Below are 22,306 nucleotides of genomic sequence, written 5' to 3' on the forward strand. Positions count from 1 at the left end.
TTATTTATTTATTTATTTATTTATTTATTTATTTATTTATTTATTTTTTTTATCCTCACCCGAGGACGTTTTTCGATTTTTGTTCAGATAGAGTGAGAGGGAGAGAGAGGAAGAGAGAGAGAAACATCGATGTGAAAGGGACACATCGAGTGGCTGCCTCCCGCAAAACCCCAGCCGGGGCCAGGGGTAAACTGCAATCGAGGTACGTGCCCTTAGTGGGAACTGAACCCGGGTCTCTCTGGACCGTGGGCCAACGCTCTAACCACTGAGCCAAACCGGCCAGGGCTAGTTTTATTTATTTATTTATTTTTTAATCCTCACCCGAGGATATTTTTCCATTGATTTGATTTTCAGGTGGAGTGGGGAGGGACGGGGGGAGAGAGAGAGAGAGAAATATCAATGTGAAAGAGACACATCAATTGGCTGCCTCCCACATGACCAGGGATTGAACCACAACTATAATTGAATCCGAGACTCTGGTTTGTGGGCCGCAGCTCTAACTGCTAAGCCAATCCGGCCAGGTCTAGAATTTTTTTTCTTTCTTGATTTTTAGAGAGAGATGAAGGGAGAAGGAGAGAGAGAGAAAGCTGCCTCCATTGATCAGATGCCTCCTGTACGCCCCCTACTGGGGATCAGGCCCACAATCTGGGCATGTGCCCTGACCAGGAATCAAACCAGTGACCTCTTGGTGCATGGGTCGACGCTCGACCATTGAGCAACACTGGCCGGGTGTAGAATTTAGTGTTTTTAACAAATTCAAAACAAAACGGGGTAACAGTGATGACAGAAACATCTGGGAGGTATGCAACAGTCTGAGCAGCAGGTCCGGGAAGGATTCTCTAAAGAATGTAAACTGAGACATATAGAGTGAGCTGGGCCCTGGCCAGTTTGGCTCAGCGGTTAGAGTGTCGGCCAATAGACCAGAGAGGCCTGGGTCTAGTTCCCGCTAAGGGCATGTACCTTGGTTGTAGTTTGTCCCCGGCCCTGGGTGGGGTCATGTGGGTGGCAACCACTCGAAGCGTCTCTCTCATGTTGATGTTTTTCTCTCTCCTCCTCCCTCTCTCCCTCCTGCTCTATCTGAAGATAAATGCAAAAACGCCCTCAGGTGAGGATTAAAAGGGGAAAAAAAAGAGTGAGCTGGAGTTAAGGCGGTGACGGAGGAGAAGGGAGACGAGTGTGTTCCGATCAGAGAAGAGCATGTGCGCAAGGCCCTAAAAGACCAGAGAAAGAACACTGCGTGCTCAAGGAATAAGACACTTAACCCAGCTGTGCAGTTGGCAAAGGTCTTGTTCACAGCTATTTATTATCTCTGTATCTTCCTTACAACCTTCCCCTCATCTCCCTTTCAACCAAATCTTTACTAAATTTAAATTCTTCCTTCAAAATGTCTTCCATCTTTTTCTCTTCCTTTCCTCTCCTTTTCTATTGCTATCAGCCTAGTCCAGATCACCATCAGCAAGCCCATGGCAGCCCCTGGTCTAAGCTCTCCAGCTTGGAGTTTTAAAGGTTTTCAAAACCCAGTGCAGCTTCCTTAGGTAGCATACTCCCATTCAAGCCACACCCTCCACTCCAGTCGAGATGGACTCCAGACATCCTGGAAAGACTTGGTACCACTTTCGTAACTTCCTTCGGCTCTTCAATGCTCCCTGTCTCCTGCTCCTGATCTTATCTACCCTTAAAGGGTACAACTTTGGGATGACTTTTCTAGTCTTCAGGGAACTGTCCCTTCTCTAACATTTTGCTCCACATTTTGTCAACACTGAAGTTTAGTATATTATTGCCCTTTAAAAGTGACATATATGATCTCTCTGGTTTATTTAAAATGAAAAATAGGGTCCTCAAGAGCTAAGATGTTACCAGTCAACCTTCTTTCCTCATAGGGCAGACCACCTAGTAAGTACAAGCCTAGAAAAGAGAAGGGAGCTTGAAACCCTCCCATCTTCCCTACCGGAAAGTAAACAGAAATCTGTATCAGGAAGACCACTGTAAAGATCTGAGACCTTCACGTTAAAAAAAATATAGATACTAAAAAAGCTATGTACTGCATGATACCCTTTTTTATTAAGTTCAAAACTAAATACGTATTCTAGCATTACATATATGTGAAAGATTAAACAAAAAAATTTTAAGAGGCATGATAAACACAACATTTTAGATAATGGCTGTGTCTAGAGGAGAGACAGAGGGATGGGACAGGGAAGAACTTATAAGGTTATCAGTTCTTTTTTTGAGTAGGATGGTTGGTTCATGGATATTCGTTAATTTAAAAATAAAAATAAGCCCTGGCCAGTTTGGTTCAGTGATTCGAGTGTTGGCCTGAGGACCAAAGGGTCGCAGGTTTGATTCCGGTCAAGGGTACGTACAATACCTGAGTTGCAGGTACCCAGCCCCAGCTGGGGTCTTATGGGAGGCAACCAATCAATGTGTGTGTGTGTCTGTCTGTCTGTCTCTCACTCTCTCTAAAAAATAAATAAAATAAGGCGATGCATGAGTGGAAAATAATAGAACAGTAAGATGCTGAAATTAAGTGTCCCAAGAAAAAAATAATTTATATGAGATATTAAACATGTCTAACTATTATGATTGGGTTTTTGTTCTAAACCCAGAACTCAAACATCCAAAATAAATGTTGGTCTTCAAGAGGATCCACCATATGTGATTATACACATTTGCACACCAACATTTGTGACTATAGTTTTCCTTTCAGAAATAATTTACACGATACTCTAGAACAAGCGGTTCTCAACCTGTGGGTTACAACCCCTTTGGGGGTTGAACAACCCTTTCACAGGGGTTGCCTAAGACCATGGGAAAACACCTATTTCCGATGGTCTCAGGAACTGAGACACCCCTCCTCTATCCATCTCCAGGCAGGTCCGCCCACATGCAGATACGCCCACATACAACATGAGGAACTGTATTAAAGGGTCACGACATTAGGAAGGTTAAGAACCACTGATCTAGAAATTAGGATTTCCTACTACTGTCTTCATAAACATTCTCTTTTACCAAATTACCACCGTCTGGTTTAATGACTAGGAAAGGCTCAGAATAACTTTTGACTGTTTCCTAAAACCAAATCCACCTTCTACAGATGACAATAATCACCAGCAGAGATGTTTAAAAGAACAAGACAAGCCTCAGAAGTCAGCCATGAACATCATCCCATGCAAACATTCAAGGAGAGTGACAGTCATAAATATAAAAATGCAGCCCTGCTGAATGCAGCAACTTGAGGAGGTAGCAGAATACCTAAAAAAGGCCTGCCTGCTTGTCCAAACACAGTGGTCCACTGCTGAAAGGGGTGCTGAGGGCCCTAGTGGTTACATTCAACCAGACCACAATCTTGCATTTACAATTGCTCCTTTACTCCAATGTTTGCATTGTCTTTCATTTTTCAAGACCAGACCCTATCTATTAAATTATTTTATTCTATTAATTCTATAAAACACTTAAATTATAATTGTCATTCATTCTACATTTGCAAACTGAAAAAGTGAAATCACTTAAAGTTACATGGATACTTTGTGGCAGAGTCAGACCCTGAATCCAAGCCCTTGGACTTCCAGCTCTGTGCTTTCTACCAGTCAAAACCAAATATGAAAAACTAAACCCAAACTACCTACTTTGGAGAACAAAGAGAAAGGCAGACTTACACCCAAATCTTAGAAACAGGACTTACTGCAAGTTGCAAAGCCAATTCAAACTGTTTGTCCTGGAGCAGCTGTTGGATTTGAGTTGCCATGGGGACAGGAATGAGTCTCCAAACAAAATGATTGCTGGCCACATAGATAATGTTTGATCTGGAGGCAGGAGAAAGAACATCAGCAAAACAGCACCGGCTTTATAATGACCTAGGTGACTTTAAAGTTTTGTAATGATATGGCAGCTATAATAAAGAAAGAAATTCCTTACCCTCCTGAGGTGATGAAACGGGGCCTTTGCAATTCAATGCTCTGGACCAGAAGCCTTGGCTCAAGTGTTCGGATCTCTACATATCGAGGCAACACCGCAATGATGTAAGGAGGCTGGTGCTCTGTGCAAAAGAAAACATCTGGAGTTGCGATTCTGATCTAAGGCTTTAGGATTATGGACTGCCAGCTGCCCATTTCTAAGCTGCATCTTAGAAACAGGATCTCCAAAAAGCCCAGAGGTCAAGTAACAAGCCAGAATCCTACAATGTGATATACAAAGACAAAAAGGTGGTTTGCCTGGGAGATGCTAAAAGAATGCATGCAGCTCTGCTGAGAGTGACCTGATCCCACTCCTACTGTTTCTCCCAAAGAACTGTGTAGAAGCTTCACTTGATCCTTTCGCATCAGTCACAAAGCAAGGCAAGAGGAGGGCAACTTCCTTTTTCCCTAAAATTATGCTAAAGAAAGAGTCCCCCGTTTCTGACAGTGTTGTTTCTGCTTGAGATCGTCACAGGGAAGAGATGCAAAACTCCACTTGACAGCTCACAGAGAAGACAGCTGGGTTGTGTTCTCACTTACATGAGGTATCTAGAGTGTCAAATTCATAGACACAGAAGGTAGAATTGTTGCCAAGGACTAGGGGAAGGGGGTGATGTGTTGTTTAATGGGTACAGAGTTTCAGTTTTGCAAGATGAAAAAGCTCTGAAATCTGTTGCAGGATGATGTGAATATACCTAACACTACTGAAATGCACACTGAAAAATGGTTAAGAAGGTAGATTTTAGATTTTTTTTACTACAATTAAAAATAAAACTTAAAAAAATTAGGAAAAAATGAACCACTAGATGGCGTAATTGTCACACAGAAATATAACCTCAAAGAATATATTCATAAGAATAGCTTGTTAGTGTGTATAATTTGCTATGAATTTATTTTCCTCATTATTTATTTTCTGATAAAAAGCTTTTCATTTTATATTTGAAATTTATAGTCTAAATGAATAGTACAATAAAAATTTAAAGCCAGAAGGGAACTTAGAAATGAGGAAACTGAAGCCTAAGTAGTATTTCCATCAATTTGAACGCTATTGTTATTATGCTGTTATTTTTCAACTTACCAAAAACTACAATTTTAAAAATGTTGTTTTGTATTGGATTTTTAAATTTTCTTTTTAATGCTGACCTCATTTTAAAAAGCTAGTACAATTTTCCTTAGTGCTAACTTGTATAAATATGTAATATTTCTCTGTCCTTTTAAAATTTTAATAAGGTCTAATTTTATTTTAAAAGTTAATCTAGGATAGAAAGCCTGTTGGTTGTCATATCTCATTTGTTCAGTCTCCCCAACTCTTCCGCAGTGTCTCTCAAATGCCATAAAGACGGTCCAGATCTTGTATGTCCAAAGCCTGGCGGAGTGACTGGTGTGCAGCAGGACATAGAAACCGGCCGACAACGACATGGTTCCTCCACTCTGCAAGCATTTACTAAAGGCCATGTTTCAGGCACCCCCCAAAGTGGATCGAGACAGGAGCCCAGAGCTCACAGAGCTCCTCCACGAGCAGAGACAGACAGCTCATTGCTCCTGTGGGGCTGTGTGGGTGTCCTGACAGAGAAACCCGAAAGGGCTCTGGAAGCCACAGGGGGAAGTGGTTAATTCTGCCTGCAGGTCAGAGAAGACCCCGTAGAGGAAGTGCCTGCTTGGGGCCCTGTCATATGAGCAGGACGCTGCTGGGTGAGAAGAAAGGAAAGGTGACAGCGCAGACGATGGCAGTGTGGGGAAGTCCCAAACACCAGGAGCCCGCATGAAGTAGTAAAGACGAGAGCAAGTATAAATGAAGTTTAGTCTTTCTCCTGCGGTGGGGCTCCCACTCTGTCCAGAAAGAATGTGCTCTCCTTCAATATGTTAAGGCACAGAAATGTTTCTGAGAAACACTGCTGAGGGTACAGGGCACTAATAAAGGTTTAGAACAGGAACTCTCAGGCTGGAAAATTAGAAACATACTTCAAGTGTATTACACACAACTTCATCTTTCTACCAATATTCTTCTGAAAAGAAAACAAGGGCCTCTAGAACGTCATGAAACTTCTTTTGAAGCTCTTGGGCCTTGTAAAATACTATCCTTTTGATTGATCTTCCTTCTAATCTACTAATCTCTAACCACCACCAGAATAATCACCTTAGAACTTGATGTTTTTATCAAAACACTCTACCACTGAGGAATCCACTGGCCTCTCCAACCTTGGCGTGGGCCTCTAACAACTGCCCCTAACTTTATTCCTCTATAATTCAGACCATCTGTTTTAGCCAGCTCAGTCTCTCACAAATCAGCATTTCTTCTACATTTCTCCTCTATGTTTTCCGCCCTGGTCAGTTTGGCCCAGCGGTTAGAGCATCAACCTGCGGTCCAGAGAGACCTAGATTCGGTTCCCACTAAGGGCGTGTACCTCGGTTGCAGTTTGTCCCTGGTCCTGGTTGGGTCATGCGGGTGGCAGCCACTTAATGTGTCCCTTTCACGTCGATGTTTCTCTCTCTCTCTCTCTCTCTCTCTCCCCCTCCCTCCTGCTCTATCTGAATAAAAAATGAAAGTTTCTCTCTCTCTCTCTCTCTCTCTTCCTCTCTCTCCTTCCTGCTCTATCTGAATAAAAAATGGAAAAATGTCCTTGGGTGAGGATAAAAAAATAAAACACAAAACACTTAAAATATATGTATATTTTTCCATTTATCTTCAGATAGAGTGGGAGGGAGGGAGAGAGAGATAAATAGAGAGAGAGAGAGAGAGAAACATCAATGTGAGAGAGAGACATCGACTGGTTGCCTCCCGCACAACCCCAACCAGGGCTGCAGACCAAACTCCAACTGAGATATGCGCCCTTGATCACAATTGAACCCACAACTCTTTGGTCTGCGGGCTGATACTCTTAACTGCTGAGCCAAACCAGCCAGGACTCTCTTCATTTTTTAAACTATTCTTTCTTCCTAGAGTGACAGAGAATTTTTGTTAAAACCAGATCCTGAATTCCTTGCCAGGTCTAGTGCAATCTTCCCAATGCAATGAAACAACTTCCTGACTAATGAACAACGAACATCCCCCTTCTGAACTACTGAATCTCAATTCACCCAATTCAACACCTTAAGCAGTTTTGCCTCTTTACCCAAAATTTAATTTTCATCTCCAGAGCTAGAGTCCTTAAAGTCTGCATGTCTCACTCCATAGCAATAACTATTATTAAAATGCTCACTCTTCTAAATGGCAATACCTTCGCAGAGAGCTGGGAGCCTAAGGCAGGTGTGGGACAAAAACACCTTAAATGTGAGGACAGTCTATGTCTCTAAGCTACAAAAACAGTAGCAATAACCACCACATAAAAATCCTTCAATAATGAGTTATACGTATAACAGAAATAAATAAGAAATTTCCACTATTAGGCAGAGGACACAATGAAACCTTAAAAAGGAACTAAGAAGTAAAAATAACAGTAGACCATTACTTCTAGGTGCATGGGTCGATGCTCAACCACTGAGCCACACCAGCTGGGCTAGACAATTACTTCTAAAATGTACAATTCTGTTTAGATTTTCCCCACTCTGGAGCCAAAATCAGCTTTCCACAAAAAAAAAAAAAAAAAAAAGAACACCCCATTTTCAATAACCTTACTATAGTCGTCTACTTATAAGAAGGGGAACTAAAAATGAATGACACTATCAACCACAGTCTGCTAAAGCTGTGGGTGGAATTCCCTTCTTTGAAGGTGGCACACAGCCCCTGCCCAAAGTGGGTAACAGCAGCTACTGTTGGTCTCACCCATGGCCACTGGTATGTCTGTCCAGTTCAGGGCACATTTCTGTGTGCAGATCCCCTCCTCATTGAGCACCACGGTGAGATCATCCTGACCCACGGCCACTTTTCCATCTGCCAGAGGGGCAACTAAGGGCTCCAGTTGTTTTCCTGTTGGAAAGAGCTCTTTGATGGACCCCTTTCCATCCACCTGTGGGAAGACACAAAGTGAGTCACACACCATTCTCTGGCCAGAAGCATGAACACGGTCTGGAAAAATCAAGATAAAACCCAAAACCTACAGAAACTAGTAATAGTCCTTGTTTGGCATAGGGAAATAGATAAACAGAGTTTGTTATGAAAAATTTTGTCATCACTATGAAGAACTAGTTCTCTTTTTCTCTAACACAGAGACAAGCATCTAGGCTGGCAAATGACAATGTCTAGCGCTGGCCAGGACGAAGAGCAGCTGGAACCCTCTTACTCTGCCGGTGAGAATGGACAATGGTACAGCCGTTCTGTTTGCTAGTTTCTTTTAAAGTTACATATACACTTACAATGTAATCTAGCAATCCCACTACTAGGCACTTGGCCAAGAGAAATGAAAACTTATTTTCATTACACAGAAACCTATATGCAAATGTTTATAGCAGCTTTATCTTAATGGCTAAAAATTGGAAACAATTTTGCCTTTCAACTGATAAATGAACAAACCATAGTACATTCATATATTAGAATACTACTCAGCTACAAAAAAGGATATACTGACACAACACAGATGGATGTCAAATGTATTATGCTAATCACATATATGATTCCATTTATATGACATTCTGGCAAAGTAAAACTCTAAGAGACAAAGAACAGATTACTAGATGTTGAATGTAGGAGGGATTGACCTCAAAGGGGCAGCATGAGAGGAATTTCTGGGGTGATAGAGCTGTTCTAAATCTTGATTGTGGTGGTGGTTACAGAATTCTGGGCAATTTGTCAAAACTCGGAACTGTACATCAAAAAGAATACATTTTACTGTATATAAATAAATAACTTTTTTTTATTATTTTATTTTTGTTACAGATGTTTCTCCTTTTTTCCCAATTGACACCATCCCCCCCACCCCGTCCCTGGCTTTGTTGTTCATGTCCATTGGTTATGCGTACATGCATGTAAGTTCTGTGGTTTCTCTCTTTCCTCCCACCACCACTCCCTCTTCTGAGGGTTGTAAATGACTAACTTCTGAACATCCTGGTCCCATAGCAAGATTTCCCACCCTCAAATGATTACCCCCAAGAAGGAGACAGAAGCATCCAAGGTTGTCAGGTAATAAAAATGCTCCAACCCTGGCCAGCGTAGCTCTGTGGTTAGAGTGTCAGCCTGAGCACCAGATGGTAGTGGGTTTGATTACGGTCAAGGGCACGTACCTGGGTTACAGGTTTGATCTCCAGCCCTGGTTGGGATCATGTGGGAGGCAACCTATCGATGTGTCTCTCTCACATTGATGTCTCTCTCTCCATTCCTCCCCCAATCCCCTTCCAATCTCTCTAAAAGTCAATGGAAAAAATATCCTCTGGTGAGGATTAACAACAAAAAAATACTCCAACTTGTGGCTGTGTCCCATCCCCTTATAGACTTCTCTTAGCACCCATACTCCTAGATGCTATTCAGTCAGCTGCACAACAGTGACTCCTTCATGAGCGTGCAACTCTGATGCTGATAAAACTAGGATATTCCAACAGAATTAATACGGAACACATACATTAACTAGATAAACAATGAGGAGCTAACACAGTGAGGACAGTGAGAAGACAGGGAGAAAGGTGTCTCGAACTGCCAGGCCTGGATTATGAGAGGGGTACAAAGCTAAGAAATTTAGATTATTCTATGAAATGAATGGTTATCAACCTTTTTCTATAGTTGTGTGCATACAGTGTGCTTATTTGAGGAAAAAATACCAATGTCATGGATATCTACTATTTAGGTTAAAAGAAAAATCAGGTTATATTATGTATTACATATTTTGACATATGTAATATAATATATATACGTGTGTAACATAGTATTTTATAAATAGGGTGGAAGTCCATATATCAAAAGGTTAATAGTGATTATTTCTGAGCGGGGAGATTATGAATGATTTGCATCTTTTTTATTTTCCTTATCTATATTTTCTATAATAAACACATGTGGCTTTTGAAGTTTAGTAAAAAAAAAAAGTAAAAATAATATACTAAAAATTTGGGGGGGAGGTCGACAAAAATCTCAAAGTCTTAAAAATACTTAATACTAAAACAGCAGTCCGTGATAGTTCCATAGGAAAAAAGCAAGCAGTACTAATGATCTGTTCCAATAATTAGATACAGGATGTGGATAACTTATGTAGAGAACTGAGAGGTGACTCTCCCTGGCTTAAGATACACATGCATCTTATTTGATGCATGAAAAATAGATAACCAAACATACAAACACAAACCCTGTTATGCCAAAAGCTCTACGTAAGGCAGTCTCTAGACTTTTACTTCAGAAGTACATAATCATCTTCCCTGATGATATTTGCAAAATAATCGTTTTTACCCTTATTAGGTAGTAGTCTCTCTTGAAACCCACACAGATAGAATTTTCACACCATGCCATGGACTTGGGCACGTCCGGTACACTAAAGTCCCCCTGAAGAAAGAGCAAGAATTCAATTGGAAAGATGTTTTTTAAAAAAAAAAAGGATGCTCCTGTTATTTCACCCCCATTCGGCAAAATCACCCTCATCCTCATCTGAATTCAATTCTATAAACACAAGACCAGCAAACCACCCATAATAAAAATACAGCCAGTCCTTGAATAACATAAATTCATTCAAGATTGTTTTGTTATAATGTTGACAAGATACTGCAGGAATTTAACTTTTTTATATCAATTAACTTTTATCGTTATATGTTGTTTTGCTTAGAGCTGCAGAACCTATGAACAGCGTTAAGTGAGAACTTACTGTAAGTCACCCAAGTACTGGACAAGGTGCATTTGGAAAAGGTGAAAACTCCATTTGAAACAAACCAATCCGCACACCTGTATTACTGCTGCCTTGAAAACCACGAGACTTTGACCAGTGGGCATGAATAAGCTCTCATGTACACCATGTACACACAGCAGAGCATTCATCTGGAGCAAACTCCAAGACTGGGATCTTGACCTTCACTACAACTGAACCATGAATTTTTCAAGCTGTGGGTCAACTATAGCAGCACCTCCCACCCAACCCATGGACCAGGTAACAGTGGACTTTACCTGCAATTCATGAAATTCCCTGTCCTTCCAGAAATAGAGCTGCAGCTTCTTTTTCACAGCTACACACATCCGCAACACCTCCTCACCAGTCTCTATGTGCTGGGAAGACACACCCAGAGCAAATGAGGATGCGCACACAATGACTCTATAACTGAATGACAACTAGATTAGAGATTTTCTACCTTGAAATGGCTACTAATCTGAAAATCCTGTCATGAACCAGACAAGCTGAGCTGAAGAACACCATTCTCTTGAGTTGTTCTCAGGAACTACAGGCTGAGGAACACCATTCTCTGAGTTGTATGCAGAAACTACAGGCTGAGAAACACCCTTCTCTGAGATGTACGCAGAAACTACAGGCTGAGGAACACTTCCTCCCCATGGGCTGCCGGTTAAAGGCCCTCGCACCAGCAAATCTTGTGGACATTCATAATTCAGAGAGAAAAATCCTGGGACAGGCCTTCACCTACATAACTGCTTCCTCCTTTTTTTCTTAAATGCTTCTCGTGGATGTCAATACATGCTGGGTCAGAGATCAGCATGTGTCAGTGGCCACTTGCAATCCTTTAAAGGAGTTGGAGGAAAAGAAAATGTCTATGCATAAAACAATGGAGTGTCAGTGCAGAGCATAAATGCTAAAAAAGTGATCAAAGTTGGGATAAAGCAGGTTCTGAACAATGTAAGGCTGATGAATTGGCAAAAATAAGGAGAAATGTCTTTCCTGGATGAAAAAAACTCCCTAAAGACAAGGCCACAATAATATGCTTAGGACAAGAGTCAATTTAATGTCTCATAGTCATGTTCACGGTACTGTTACAGGTTTGATTTCCCAGTAATGGTGTGTCCATGACAGGTGTTTTTATTCTTGGTTAGTTGCCTCCTGTCATACCAGGAATGCAAATGCTTCAACTGCAGACTACATACTAACGGGGAAATTTCTCTAATACAATCCAAAATCAAATCTTTTCTTTGGAGTCTCTGCTGGATTTGGGTATCAATGTTATTCTTCCTATCTAATGGTAGACATGACAGAGGAAAACTGTATTTATTAAAGCACAGTCAAATTTCCTTTTGCCTGCACTTACCTGGAGGTCACATGTGAACAGTGATGCTCCCTTTGCCTTTGAAACCATAGTGATTTGTTGAAATGTCAATAGGTCATGGACATAAATATTATTTTCTGTTTAGAAGGAAATAAAAAATCACAATAAATTATCACAATTCTTTAGTACTGCCACTTTCCAGACCAACCCCCCCATCCCCCGCAAAAAAAACCACCCACAAAAACAAAACTATAACTAGAAGAACCAAATGGCAAATGTTGGTTGAAGATGTACCTTCAGTTTCACTACCAGTGATTTATTCTGGTCTATTACAAAACACTGAAGAAGTCACTCAGTCTTCTGAACTTGGATATTTTGTTCCTTTAAATTAGGGCTGGCTTGAATAAAAGAGCACTTTCACATCCAAAGCACTCTTATACTCTTTCTCAAGTCTGGAAATTTGTGATGCAATATTTGTATAAGAAATGGTTTTCAAAGCTACTTACATCAGGAAGCTCCAATAAGAGAAAGGAGACCCCCTGTGGATTTTGCATAAACCCACCCCAAGGGTTTCTTTTCTAGCAAAGCAAGCAAAATAGTTTCACTGGTGTAATTTTTGTCATGAAGATTTAGTTACTATAAATGTTCCTCTCTCAACCTAGAATCTACGTTTAAATGTTTCTACCATTTGGGCCCTGGGCTGAACAGTACTGAGTGTACAGTGAGTTTCTAGTCTGCTTGCCAAGAAAAGTCCTCGCTGGCTGCCTTCCATGACACTGTGGCTTTTCACACAAGGCCCTGAAGAGTCTGGCCCTGATCTGTCCATCACCAGTCTCTCCCACTCTCCACCACATAACCTAAGTCTGGCCAGGTCTCAGGGCCTTTGCTTATGCTGCTCCCTATGCCTATAATGCTCTTCCTACCACTTGCTTTCTGTCAAAATCCTAATCACCCACTAGGTAATATTGTCCCTCCCATCAACTAAGATCCCACAACACTTTTTATAACTTTCCATTGTAACTTACCACACTGTATCATGACTACTTTCTGTCATTTCAGTCTTCACAATCAGAACACAAGATAGAAACCATATCTTACTCAACTTGGTATCCCCAGTGCCTAGAGTAGGACTCAATGAATATTTGCTCGATTACTGAATGAATGAATGAGTGGGTGAGTGAATAAATGAAGTGACACTCCTTGAAGAACAGAGCTCAAGTTTCTGGAGGATGTTATTGCCTTAGTCACCCATGTAGCCTGTTGTTATATCTGGTTTGGAACATGTCAGTTTCACTGCTAAGTAAAGACTACCAAATTAACCATGAAAGGATTAAGTCATAGCTTGTGTTTTTTAACCATGAAATACAATCATAACCCCTTTTCTTACCTAACAAGCTGACTAGAATCTTAAACTGGGAAACCACATGGATCTGGAAAACATAAAAACATTAGACTCAATTAAACATTCCTGACAAGGGTTAGCGAACATTCATTTAACTGCAGTACTAAAAAGGGACTAAACAGCCTATACCAATGACAGGGATCTGACTTATATTTATGTGTAATCCCAATTTCTGCTTGTGAAAGGATCTCGGGCAAGTGATGGATGGACAGAGATCCCTGCATAAATGGGAGGACAGAGCAGGGGATTCAAAATTAAATAATGTTACCAAAGTTCTAGTTTTGACAGTGTCCCATAGCAGTCAAATATAAATGTAGAAACCACCATCACCGCCTACCTGCTGAATCTTTTTGGAGAAGTTCTTATTGGATTTCTCTAGTGTCACTTCAAACCTGTTGCAGCCTATGGAAGAGAAACAAACGTTCCCAGTTCCAAACACAGGGATACATATACAAATAACTACAACAAAAAATGCTGCTCCATATTGCTCTCCTATGTGAACCTTAAAAAATTCCTAAAAGACTGGAAGTCAGAGGTGTAAAAGAGCTAGCTGTCTTTTTTGCATATAGTTTAGTTGCTTTCAACTCCAATTTTAGAACAGAGGGTTTCATGCACTTCCACTTGGCATGAGCAGAGAGTATCACACCACAGAATTTTAGTAAAGCTGCAAGGTACTTGTGAGTCTGAAGATCTTATCCTACAAAATAGTACCTTGGCGAAGTATTTCCCAAAAAAATAGAGTACAAAGAAACAGTCAAACATAAGAGCCCAAGCAATAAAACCCAGCCAAAAGCATCCTTAAATCCAGAACCAACTAACTTCCAGCCACGACCCTGGTGCAGAGCAAACACATCAACACCATCCCAGGGATCAAAGCAATTGAATGCATCTACACTTACTGCCACTTGCAGGTGATGCCACATCTGCTGGCACTGTTGCAAGAAAGGGGGGAAAGTTATGCACCACAAAAACATGTGAAGCCAGCCTTGCTGGGATGACAAAAATATTCAGCCTCAAAAGTCACCAAAGAGTCCAAAAGAAAATTAATAATAAAAGCAGCTATCATTAATTGGGTTTAAACATTTATGTGTTTTCTGCAACCTTACAACTACTCCCAAGAAACAGGTATAATTATTCCAATTTCATATCTGAGGGACCTGAGGAGTCGAGCAGATAGGCAGCAGCCCATTGAAAGCCAGCCCAGAAACAAACCTGTTCACACCTTGTTACCCGCCTCGCGGCTCGCGGAGACGCTGTTCACACTGCTGACCTCGGCTGCCCCCAAGGATAGGCAGACTCCTATCCACCCAAAAGTCGGTGGAGACTCAGGCACCCACAAGGGCCCATGCCACCAAAGCTGGTCATACTTCCTCCATGTGTAACTCAGCAGAGAAGATGAAGAAGGGGCCCTGAAGTTTTGGGAGATTCACAGACATGCCCTGTATCCTGCCATTATATTTCATAAGAAAAAATAATAATTTGGCCACTTCTTAGTTGATAAAGAGTTCTCTATTTCACAAGGGCTTTATTATTACTTCTAACAAGTCTCTTTATAAAGCAGAATGCTCTAGGATAAAGATTCTAAAAACTTTTTGGTTTCAGGACCCTTTTATAATCTTAAAAATTACTGAGGACCCTATCACTTTTATGTGGGTTATAGCTATCAGTGTTTGCCATATTAGAAATTAAAACTGAAAAAAAAATTTAATTTGTACTTATTAACTCAAAAATAACAGTGACAAACCCATTACACTGAGCATAAATGACATTTTAATGAAAAAAACTATCTTTACAAATTAAAACAAATGCATTGTTTTATATATTTGCAAATCTCTTTAACATCTGGATTGATAGAAGACAGCTGGACTCTCACATCTGTTTCTACATTTAATCTGTTTTGATACATTGTTTTGGTTGAAGTATAGGACAAAAATCTGTCCTCGCATGGGTATACAGTTGGACAAGAGAGGGATATTTTAGTAGCTTTTCCAGATTAAATGTGATCATCATCTTTGATAATGTTCCAAAACTTGACAAAAGATGTTTCTTATAATGTGGAATCTGAAACCTATTAATGAACTTTTCTGTTAAAGTCCATTGGTTTATCTTACACTTTGAATAGATCTTTTATTCATGATTTAGAAACTACATGCACTGGAAAATATTGGTTCACTGAGTTATGCACATTTTCCAAATGTTGGCACATTTTGTTATAGGATAATAATAATAAAAAAAATCACACTCATTATCCCCCCCAATCTCATCAGAAAAATCTTTAGTACTGAGAAGCCCTAAGCTCATGGGGATACATACAAGTTTTCCATAATTCTAACTCTCTTTTGAAAGCTCTAACTTTATCATTAGCTACAAAAATTGCCAGTTGTTTTCTTTGAAGTGACAGACTTTCTTTGTTCATTTTTGAAAAAATAGCTACCAAATATCCAAATGGTCTGAAAAACCATAGTCTACCTGTCAGTCATTCTTTCAAGCAAAAATAATGTTCCATGAAAAGAACTGGCCAGTTCAGCTCATGGCTCAAACACACAAGTACTTTCCCAAACTGAGACAGCCACTGCACTTCGTGCCTTGGCACTCAGCAGAAGAGCTTTCTGTGAACTTCCCATGACTTCACAGAGATTATTAAAAAGATGTGTTCTCATAGGTCAAGATATAATAAAATTAAGCATTTTTACTGCCTCACAAAGAACATTCTTTTTTTTTTTTTTAAATTTTTTCTTTAATTTTTTTTTTTTCTGTATTGATTTTAGGGAGAGGGACAAAGAGATAGAAACATCGATGAGAGAGAACATCGACTGGCCTCCTCCTCCTGCATGCCCCCCACCGCCGGGGATTTGGCCCACAACCTGGGCATGTGCCCTGACTGGAAATCGAACTGGCAACCTTGTGGTGCATGGGTCAATGGATGGCTCAACCACTGAGCAACACCGGCCGGGCACAAAGAACATTCTTAAGTGAAACTGGCTTTAACAAAACAAAAACAAAACCACTTTGAGTGCATGCTGGAGAACAACATGACAGCTAGTACACTTTGGCACCAAGTTTGCTGACCATTGTCTTGAACTTGTGCTAAGGGGCCAGCAGTTTTAGCTTCTGTTACTTCGGTGCAAATATCAATAACTGTCAATTTGGTGCAAATGTCAATTAACTGTTAATGAAAGAAATAATCAAGTTTTAATGTTACCATGATCTCAGTTTTGACCTTGTGGATCCTCTGAACGGATCCTGGGGACCACACTTGTGAGAACCACTGCTCTAGGCAGACAGCACCACTGAAGCAAACCTCAAGTTGTTAAGCCCTTAGATGTGAACTAATCTAACCCTCCTGTTTAAGATACAAGTAGAATGAGGCCTAGAGACTTATTCTTTTTTTTATCCTCACCCAAGGACATTTTTCCATTTTTTGTTCAGATAGAGTGGGAGGGAGGGAGGGAGAGAGAGACAGAGAGAGAGAGAGAGAGAGAGAGAGAGAGACAGAGAGAGAAACATCGATGTGAAAGAGACACATGGAGTGGCTGCCACCCGCACGACCCAACCAGGGCCAGGGACAAACTGCAACCGAGGTACGTGCCCTTAGCAGGAACCGATCCCGGGTCTCTAGGAACCACAGGCCGACACTCTTAACTGTTGAGCCAAACCGGCCAGGGTGAGGCCTAGAGACTTTTTGAGCTCAAAAGAGATGGCTCAGGTAAGATCAGAACCCAGTCCCCTGAATCTCAGTCTTTCCATGACATCTTGTTATCTGCTCCCTTTCGTCAGACAGTCTAGTTGCAGACCTATTCAGCTTTGGAATATCTCCAATTTAGAAACTGAGTTAGTTCTATGGCTGATTCACGGAGGTCTATTTCGGGCCCAATAAACAGACCAGAGCTGGGTCAGAACTCAACTCTTAGAGTATAGGAAGAAGTAAAGTTTCTAATCAGAGTTTGATTTCCTAATAGTCTAAGGTAGGTTAATATTGCTATTCAAGTTGCCTATGAGGAAAAGGAGGCCCAGGAAGATTAACTTGTTAAAGGTCACGTGGTGAATTGATCACAGAGCAAGGAACTGTTACCACCAGGGTTCCAAGTCAGATTAACACTAATATTATCAGTTTGAGTCTCTATTGTGTTGAAAGATATTTTATAGTCTAGTTTTCAATTCCTCACCACTTACACAGAAGTGGTGTATTAAACAAGTCACTTCATTCAGTATTTGATGGTACAAAGAACTGACTATCTATTAAGAGAAAAAGAATATAAGGCTCTTATCTCCCTGTTCTGTACAGTATCTGAGCCCAAAGTAGAGTCAAAACACAGCTATTGAATGCTGAATAAAAACCAAGGCAAGCTTAATTTTTAAATTACAGACTGGGTAGATATCACAAAATGCAAATATTCTGGCTCCAAGTAATAAAAATTTAAAGCAAGGGCCAGCAAAGTACTGCCCCGGGTCAAATCCAACCCTTGACATGTTTTTTGTAAATAAAGTTTTATTGGAACATAGCCACACCTCTTCATTTACATATCCTCTATGGCTGCCTTTTTGCTACAATAGCAGAGATAAGTGGTCACAACAGCCATCTTATGACCTGCAGAGCCTAAAATATTTACTATTTGATCCTTTTTTGAACAAACTTGCTGATTCCGGATTTGAAGGAAAGTTTAAACCTATAGAAATGAAATACTGTAAACCCTCTGTTTTAAACTTCTGGTTTCTCTTCTCACTGCACCACAGCAGATGCCTTCCTCTTCTTATTGCACCAGTGACAGGTGGCAGAACACGCCACCCCAAAATATGCTACTTTGGCTTAAGAATTATTTTGAGCTGAAGGCAATTGGTAAGAAGCAAACATAAGAAAAAGCTCTCTCTGCTCTCTTCTTATTTGCCTCAAAGCAAGAAATAAATTTACAAAGCTGTCTCTGCTGCTCTCCTCTCTCTATCAGGAAGGACAGAATTTAATCACTGGAAATAACTCAAGACCCTTATCAGCCCAGAGACTGCAGCAGAGATATCTACGTAACAAACTTATCTCCAATTATGTCCCCCACGTAATTTCTTTCCCACAACTTGCCACTTTAGAAGCTCAAAGTCCTTTTCCTTTGTCTGGTCACTTCTCTAGAAATTTGTTGTTTGCTTGTTAGGATGATACAAAGGCCCAAATTCTAATCACCCCTTTGCCTTCCTCATGTGTATGTACAATGCACAAGTTAATACACATGTGCTCTCATGTGTATGTACAATGCACAAGTTAATAAACCTCTTCTTGTTTCTCTCTTGTTAATTTGTCTTTTCTCAGTCTAATTTACAGGTCCCTAGCCAATGACCCTAACATGAGTAGAGGGGGAAAAAGAATTTGTCTCCTTCCCTGTACTAGTAAGACGTTTTTTCCCCCAATGTTACCTTTGCTCTAGGTTCAAAAGAGGAGGCTCTATTTCCACTTTTCCTTAAGTTATTTACTATAGAAAGTTACTTATCAGGTTGAAAGCTATGAAACTGCCACACTGTTTTTTCTAACTTGGTCAAATAATGACTATTTCATATGGTTCAACCTACTGTGGCATTAACAGCAGATTTCTACCGACTTGAAGCTCCAGGGCATGATATCCAAAAACATCAATTTCATAACGAGAGCATAGAAATAAAACTAGGAAAAGAACCTGAGGTACTTTATTCTGTTAGAGAATACTCTAACAGAATAAATTTCACATACTTTTTAATTACCATTCTACATTTTTATTGACAAAGTCACATTTGAATAGAACTTTAGTTTTAAAGTCCTTTCAAACATTTTATTGCATCTGACCACAACAAATTTGTAAGAAAAAGTTTATAGAAGAGGAAAATGATATTGGAAAGGACCTACTCAGTCAAGGAGAAAAAGAATAGTAAAGCTGGATTCAAACCCAGGTCCTTTTCCTCCTAGTTTACCCCTCATAAGTTAATAAGGTCTTTTATTTATTTTATTTTTTTTCTGTTAATCCTCACCCAAGGATAATTTTCCATTGGTTTTTAGACAGAGTGAAAGGGAGGGAGGGAAAGACAGAGAAACATTGATATGAAAGAGAAACATAGATTGGTCGCCCTGACAGGGGCCGAGGATCAAACTTGCAACCCAGGTATGTACCCTTGACTTGGAATCAAACCCAGGACCCTTCGGTCCACACGCCGATGCTCTAACTGCTGAGCCAAACCAACCAGGGTGCTAATAAGGTCTTTTAAATCAATGGTTCCTAACTTTTTTCCCCTACTATCACATCATTTACCGAAAAATCTTATTCCCATCGGTAGTATTTCTTATTTCTAGCAGTAAGCCTCCAAAAACTGAGGAGCCTCCAAAAACTGAGGAGGGGAGGAACATCTAGTCTCCCCTACTGCTCCCCTGCCCGCATGCCCATGGGCATATGGTCTGAAACTAAAAAATACCTGGAAATTCTCACATGCTTCTCCCCACTGTCCCACTGTACTACTCCCAAACCCCAATCACTCTTTCATGGTCCAGAAACCACTGATTTCACAGTTGTACACTAGCCAACTATCAAAACTCTTTTTCCCCATGGATAGTAAGCCATTTCTCTCTCAGTTTGGGAAAGGTGCCACTCACCAATGTCCTTCCGAATCCTATAGAGAAGCAGATGTCCTTGTTTGGTTCCAACAAGAAGCCATTCCTCTGGAAAAGAAAAGAGCTGTGAGAAACATCAGTCTACTTTAGTCAGACTCTGTTTCTTTATCTGGGGGTTGTAATCAGAATCAAAGGGTCAATAAAATGAGTTGTTTGTTATTTTGAGAGAGAGAGGGAGGGAGGGAGAGAGATAGAAACATCTATGTGAAAGAGAAACATCAACTGGCTGCCTCCTGCACGCCCCCTACTGGGGATCGAGCCCACAACCCAGGTACGTGCCCTGGCCAGGAATCGAAGTGGGACCTTTTTCAGTCCATGGGGCGACACTCAGTCCACTGAACCACACCAGCCAGGCCAGTTGTTGTTTCTTTTTATAGCAGGTGTTTTGGAAAGCTAAAGAATGTTTATAGTCAAGAAATATTTGAGAATCAACCAATCAAAAAAGCATTTATTCAATAATTACTAGACTACATGTATTAGAGAATTAAAAAATGTCCTTGGCTTCATTGTTTCAAAATTAAACTGACCAAAAATATCATGGAAGTTTATAAAATCGTAAATGAATAGTATAAACACGAAACTAGGTATCTTATCTCAGAAATAACAACTAACAGGCATCCTTTGAAAGTTTAATGATTTAACTTTGGGGAAAATAAGAAGTGCCATAGTATATTAAGCTTACAGAATTCATTACCTCAAAAGATGGTCTGGTAGATAATAACAAGTGTTGATGACGATGGGAATAAACTGGAACCTTCATACATTGTTAGCAGGAATATAAAATAGTGCAGTCACTTTGGAAAACAGTCTGGCAGTTCCTCAAAAGGTTAAACATAGAGTTACTATATGACCTAACAATTCCATCCCTGGGCATATACACAAGAGAAATGAAAACATATGTCCACACAAGAACGTGTACACAAATGTTCATAGTAGCATCATCTGTAATAGCCAAAAGAAGGAAACTCAAATGTCCATCACCTGATGAACAGATAAACAAAATGTGGCATATCCATACAATGGGATATTAGCCAGCTATTTAAAAAAATGAAATGCTGATACATGCTCCATCAGGGATGAACCTGACATTCTGATAGATGAAAGAAGCCAGACAAAAAGGGCTGCATATTATATGACTCTATGTGTATGAAATGTCCAGAATAGGCAAATCTATAGAGACAGAAAGATTAGTGGTTTCCTAGGACTGGTGGGCTTGGGGGGAAATGGGGAATGAATACTAATGGGTTTGGGGTTTCTTTTTAGGGTAATGAAACTGTTCTAAAATCAACGGTGGCAATACTTGCGCAACTCTATGCACGCACTAAACAACACTGAATTATACATTTTAAATGGGTGAATTGTATGGTATGTGAATTACATTTCAATAAAGCTCTTATTGAAAAAAGATGGTCAAGGCCCATGGTTCTTACATTTTGATGTGTATCAAAATTATTTGGGGCTTTGTTAAAACAGATTACTCGGCCCTGACCTGCTTCTTATTCAATAGGTCTGGAAGTGGGTCTGGGAACTTGCATGTCTAACAAATTCCCAAGTGAGGCTGAGACTGATGTTGATGCTGTTGGTTCAGGCACTGCATTTTGGGAGACACTGGTCTACACTAAAGGTAAAGAGGTTCCGAAAGGGTTTAAATAATTACCCTGACAGATCTATATGAACTCATTAAGAGAAGTTAAGTACATACAGATACCTCCTCGTCTTTCTTATCTTATAACATAGAGGTCAGTCATACACTCTCTCGCTTCTCTGTAAAATATTGGATAATGGTACACATAAATAAACTATACTGAGCATGCATTGTATTCCAGGAAATACTAAGCACATATCATTTTATTTCATTAACCCTCACAACTATGCTTTGAAATATGTTCTTTTTATAAATCCCCATTTTATAGATGAGGGAGTTGAGGCATTTAGGAATAAATAACTTGCCCAGAGTCACACATGTAGTAGGATGTGTGTAGGAGAGTCAGGACCTAACTACATGCTGTGATGCATATAATAAGGCATCCCACATCAAAAGAATGGGTGTTGGCCAGAGGCTGTCTGGAAGGCAGTGGTTATATTTATAAAGACAAGTCAGGAGCCACCTCAAGAACATTTCTCCAGGTTGATGTCCCCAGTCTTCCAGAAAACGACAGTGATTCTGCCTTCTTTTATTTCTCATTTTAAAGCAAAGGCAGGACACAGAAAATAAGACACTCTGTGCTCTTAATGACATAAATGTAAATCAGAAACAACATCAACTCTAATATAATA

At 40.2% G+C, this 22,306-nt stretch overlaps 1 protein-coding gene across 3 annotated transcripts in view; it reads right to left on the reverse strand.

Annotated features, from left to right (window-relative positions):
* Positions 1 to 22,306, reverse strand: part of VPS39 (VPS39 subunit of HOPS complex) — a 46,697-nt gene that overhangs the window by 18,786 nt on the left and 5,605 nt on the right. For 2 of the 3 annotated variants that reach the window (XM_036258973.1, XM_036258988.1), the window contains exons 2-11: positions 20,012 to 20,077; positions 14,310 to 14,342; positions 13,748 to 13,812; positions 13,396 to 13,438; positions 12,051 to 12,145; positions 10,966 to 11,064; positions 10,261 to 10,353; positions 7,717 to 7,900; positions 3,916 to 4,036; positions 3,683 to 3,803 (exon numbers count right to left, since the gene is read on the reverse strand). In XM_036258973.1, the coding sequence (XP_036114866.1) occupies positions 3,683 to 3,803; positions 3,916 to 4,036; positions 7,717 to 7,900; positions 10,261 to 10,353; positions 10,966 to 11,064; positions 12,051 to 12,145; positions 13,396 to 13,438; positions 13,748 to 13,812; positions 14,310 to 14,342; positions 20,012 to 20,077 (920 nt within the window). The remainder of the gene's footprint in view (positions 1 to 3,682; positions 3,804 to 3,915; positions 4,037 to 7,716; positions 7,901 to 10,260; positions 10,354 to 10,965; positions 11,065 to 12,050; positions 12,146 to 13,395; positions 13,439 to 13,747; positions 13,813 to 14,309; positions 14,343 to 20,011; positions 20,078 to 22,306) is intronic. The other variant, XM_036258980.1, reaches the window with a different exon arrangement.

This window comes from Molossus molossus, unplaced genomic scaffold, assembly GCF_014108415.1.
Source record: "Molossus molossus isolate mMolMol1 unplaced genomic scaffold, mMolMol1.p scaffold_m16_p_1, whole genome shotgun sequence".
Lineage (NCBI taxonomy): Eukaryota > Metazoa > Chordata > Mammalia > Chiroptera > Molossidae > Molossus > Molossus molossus.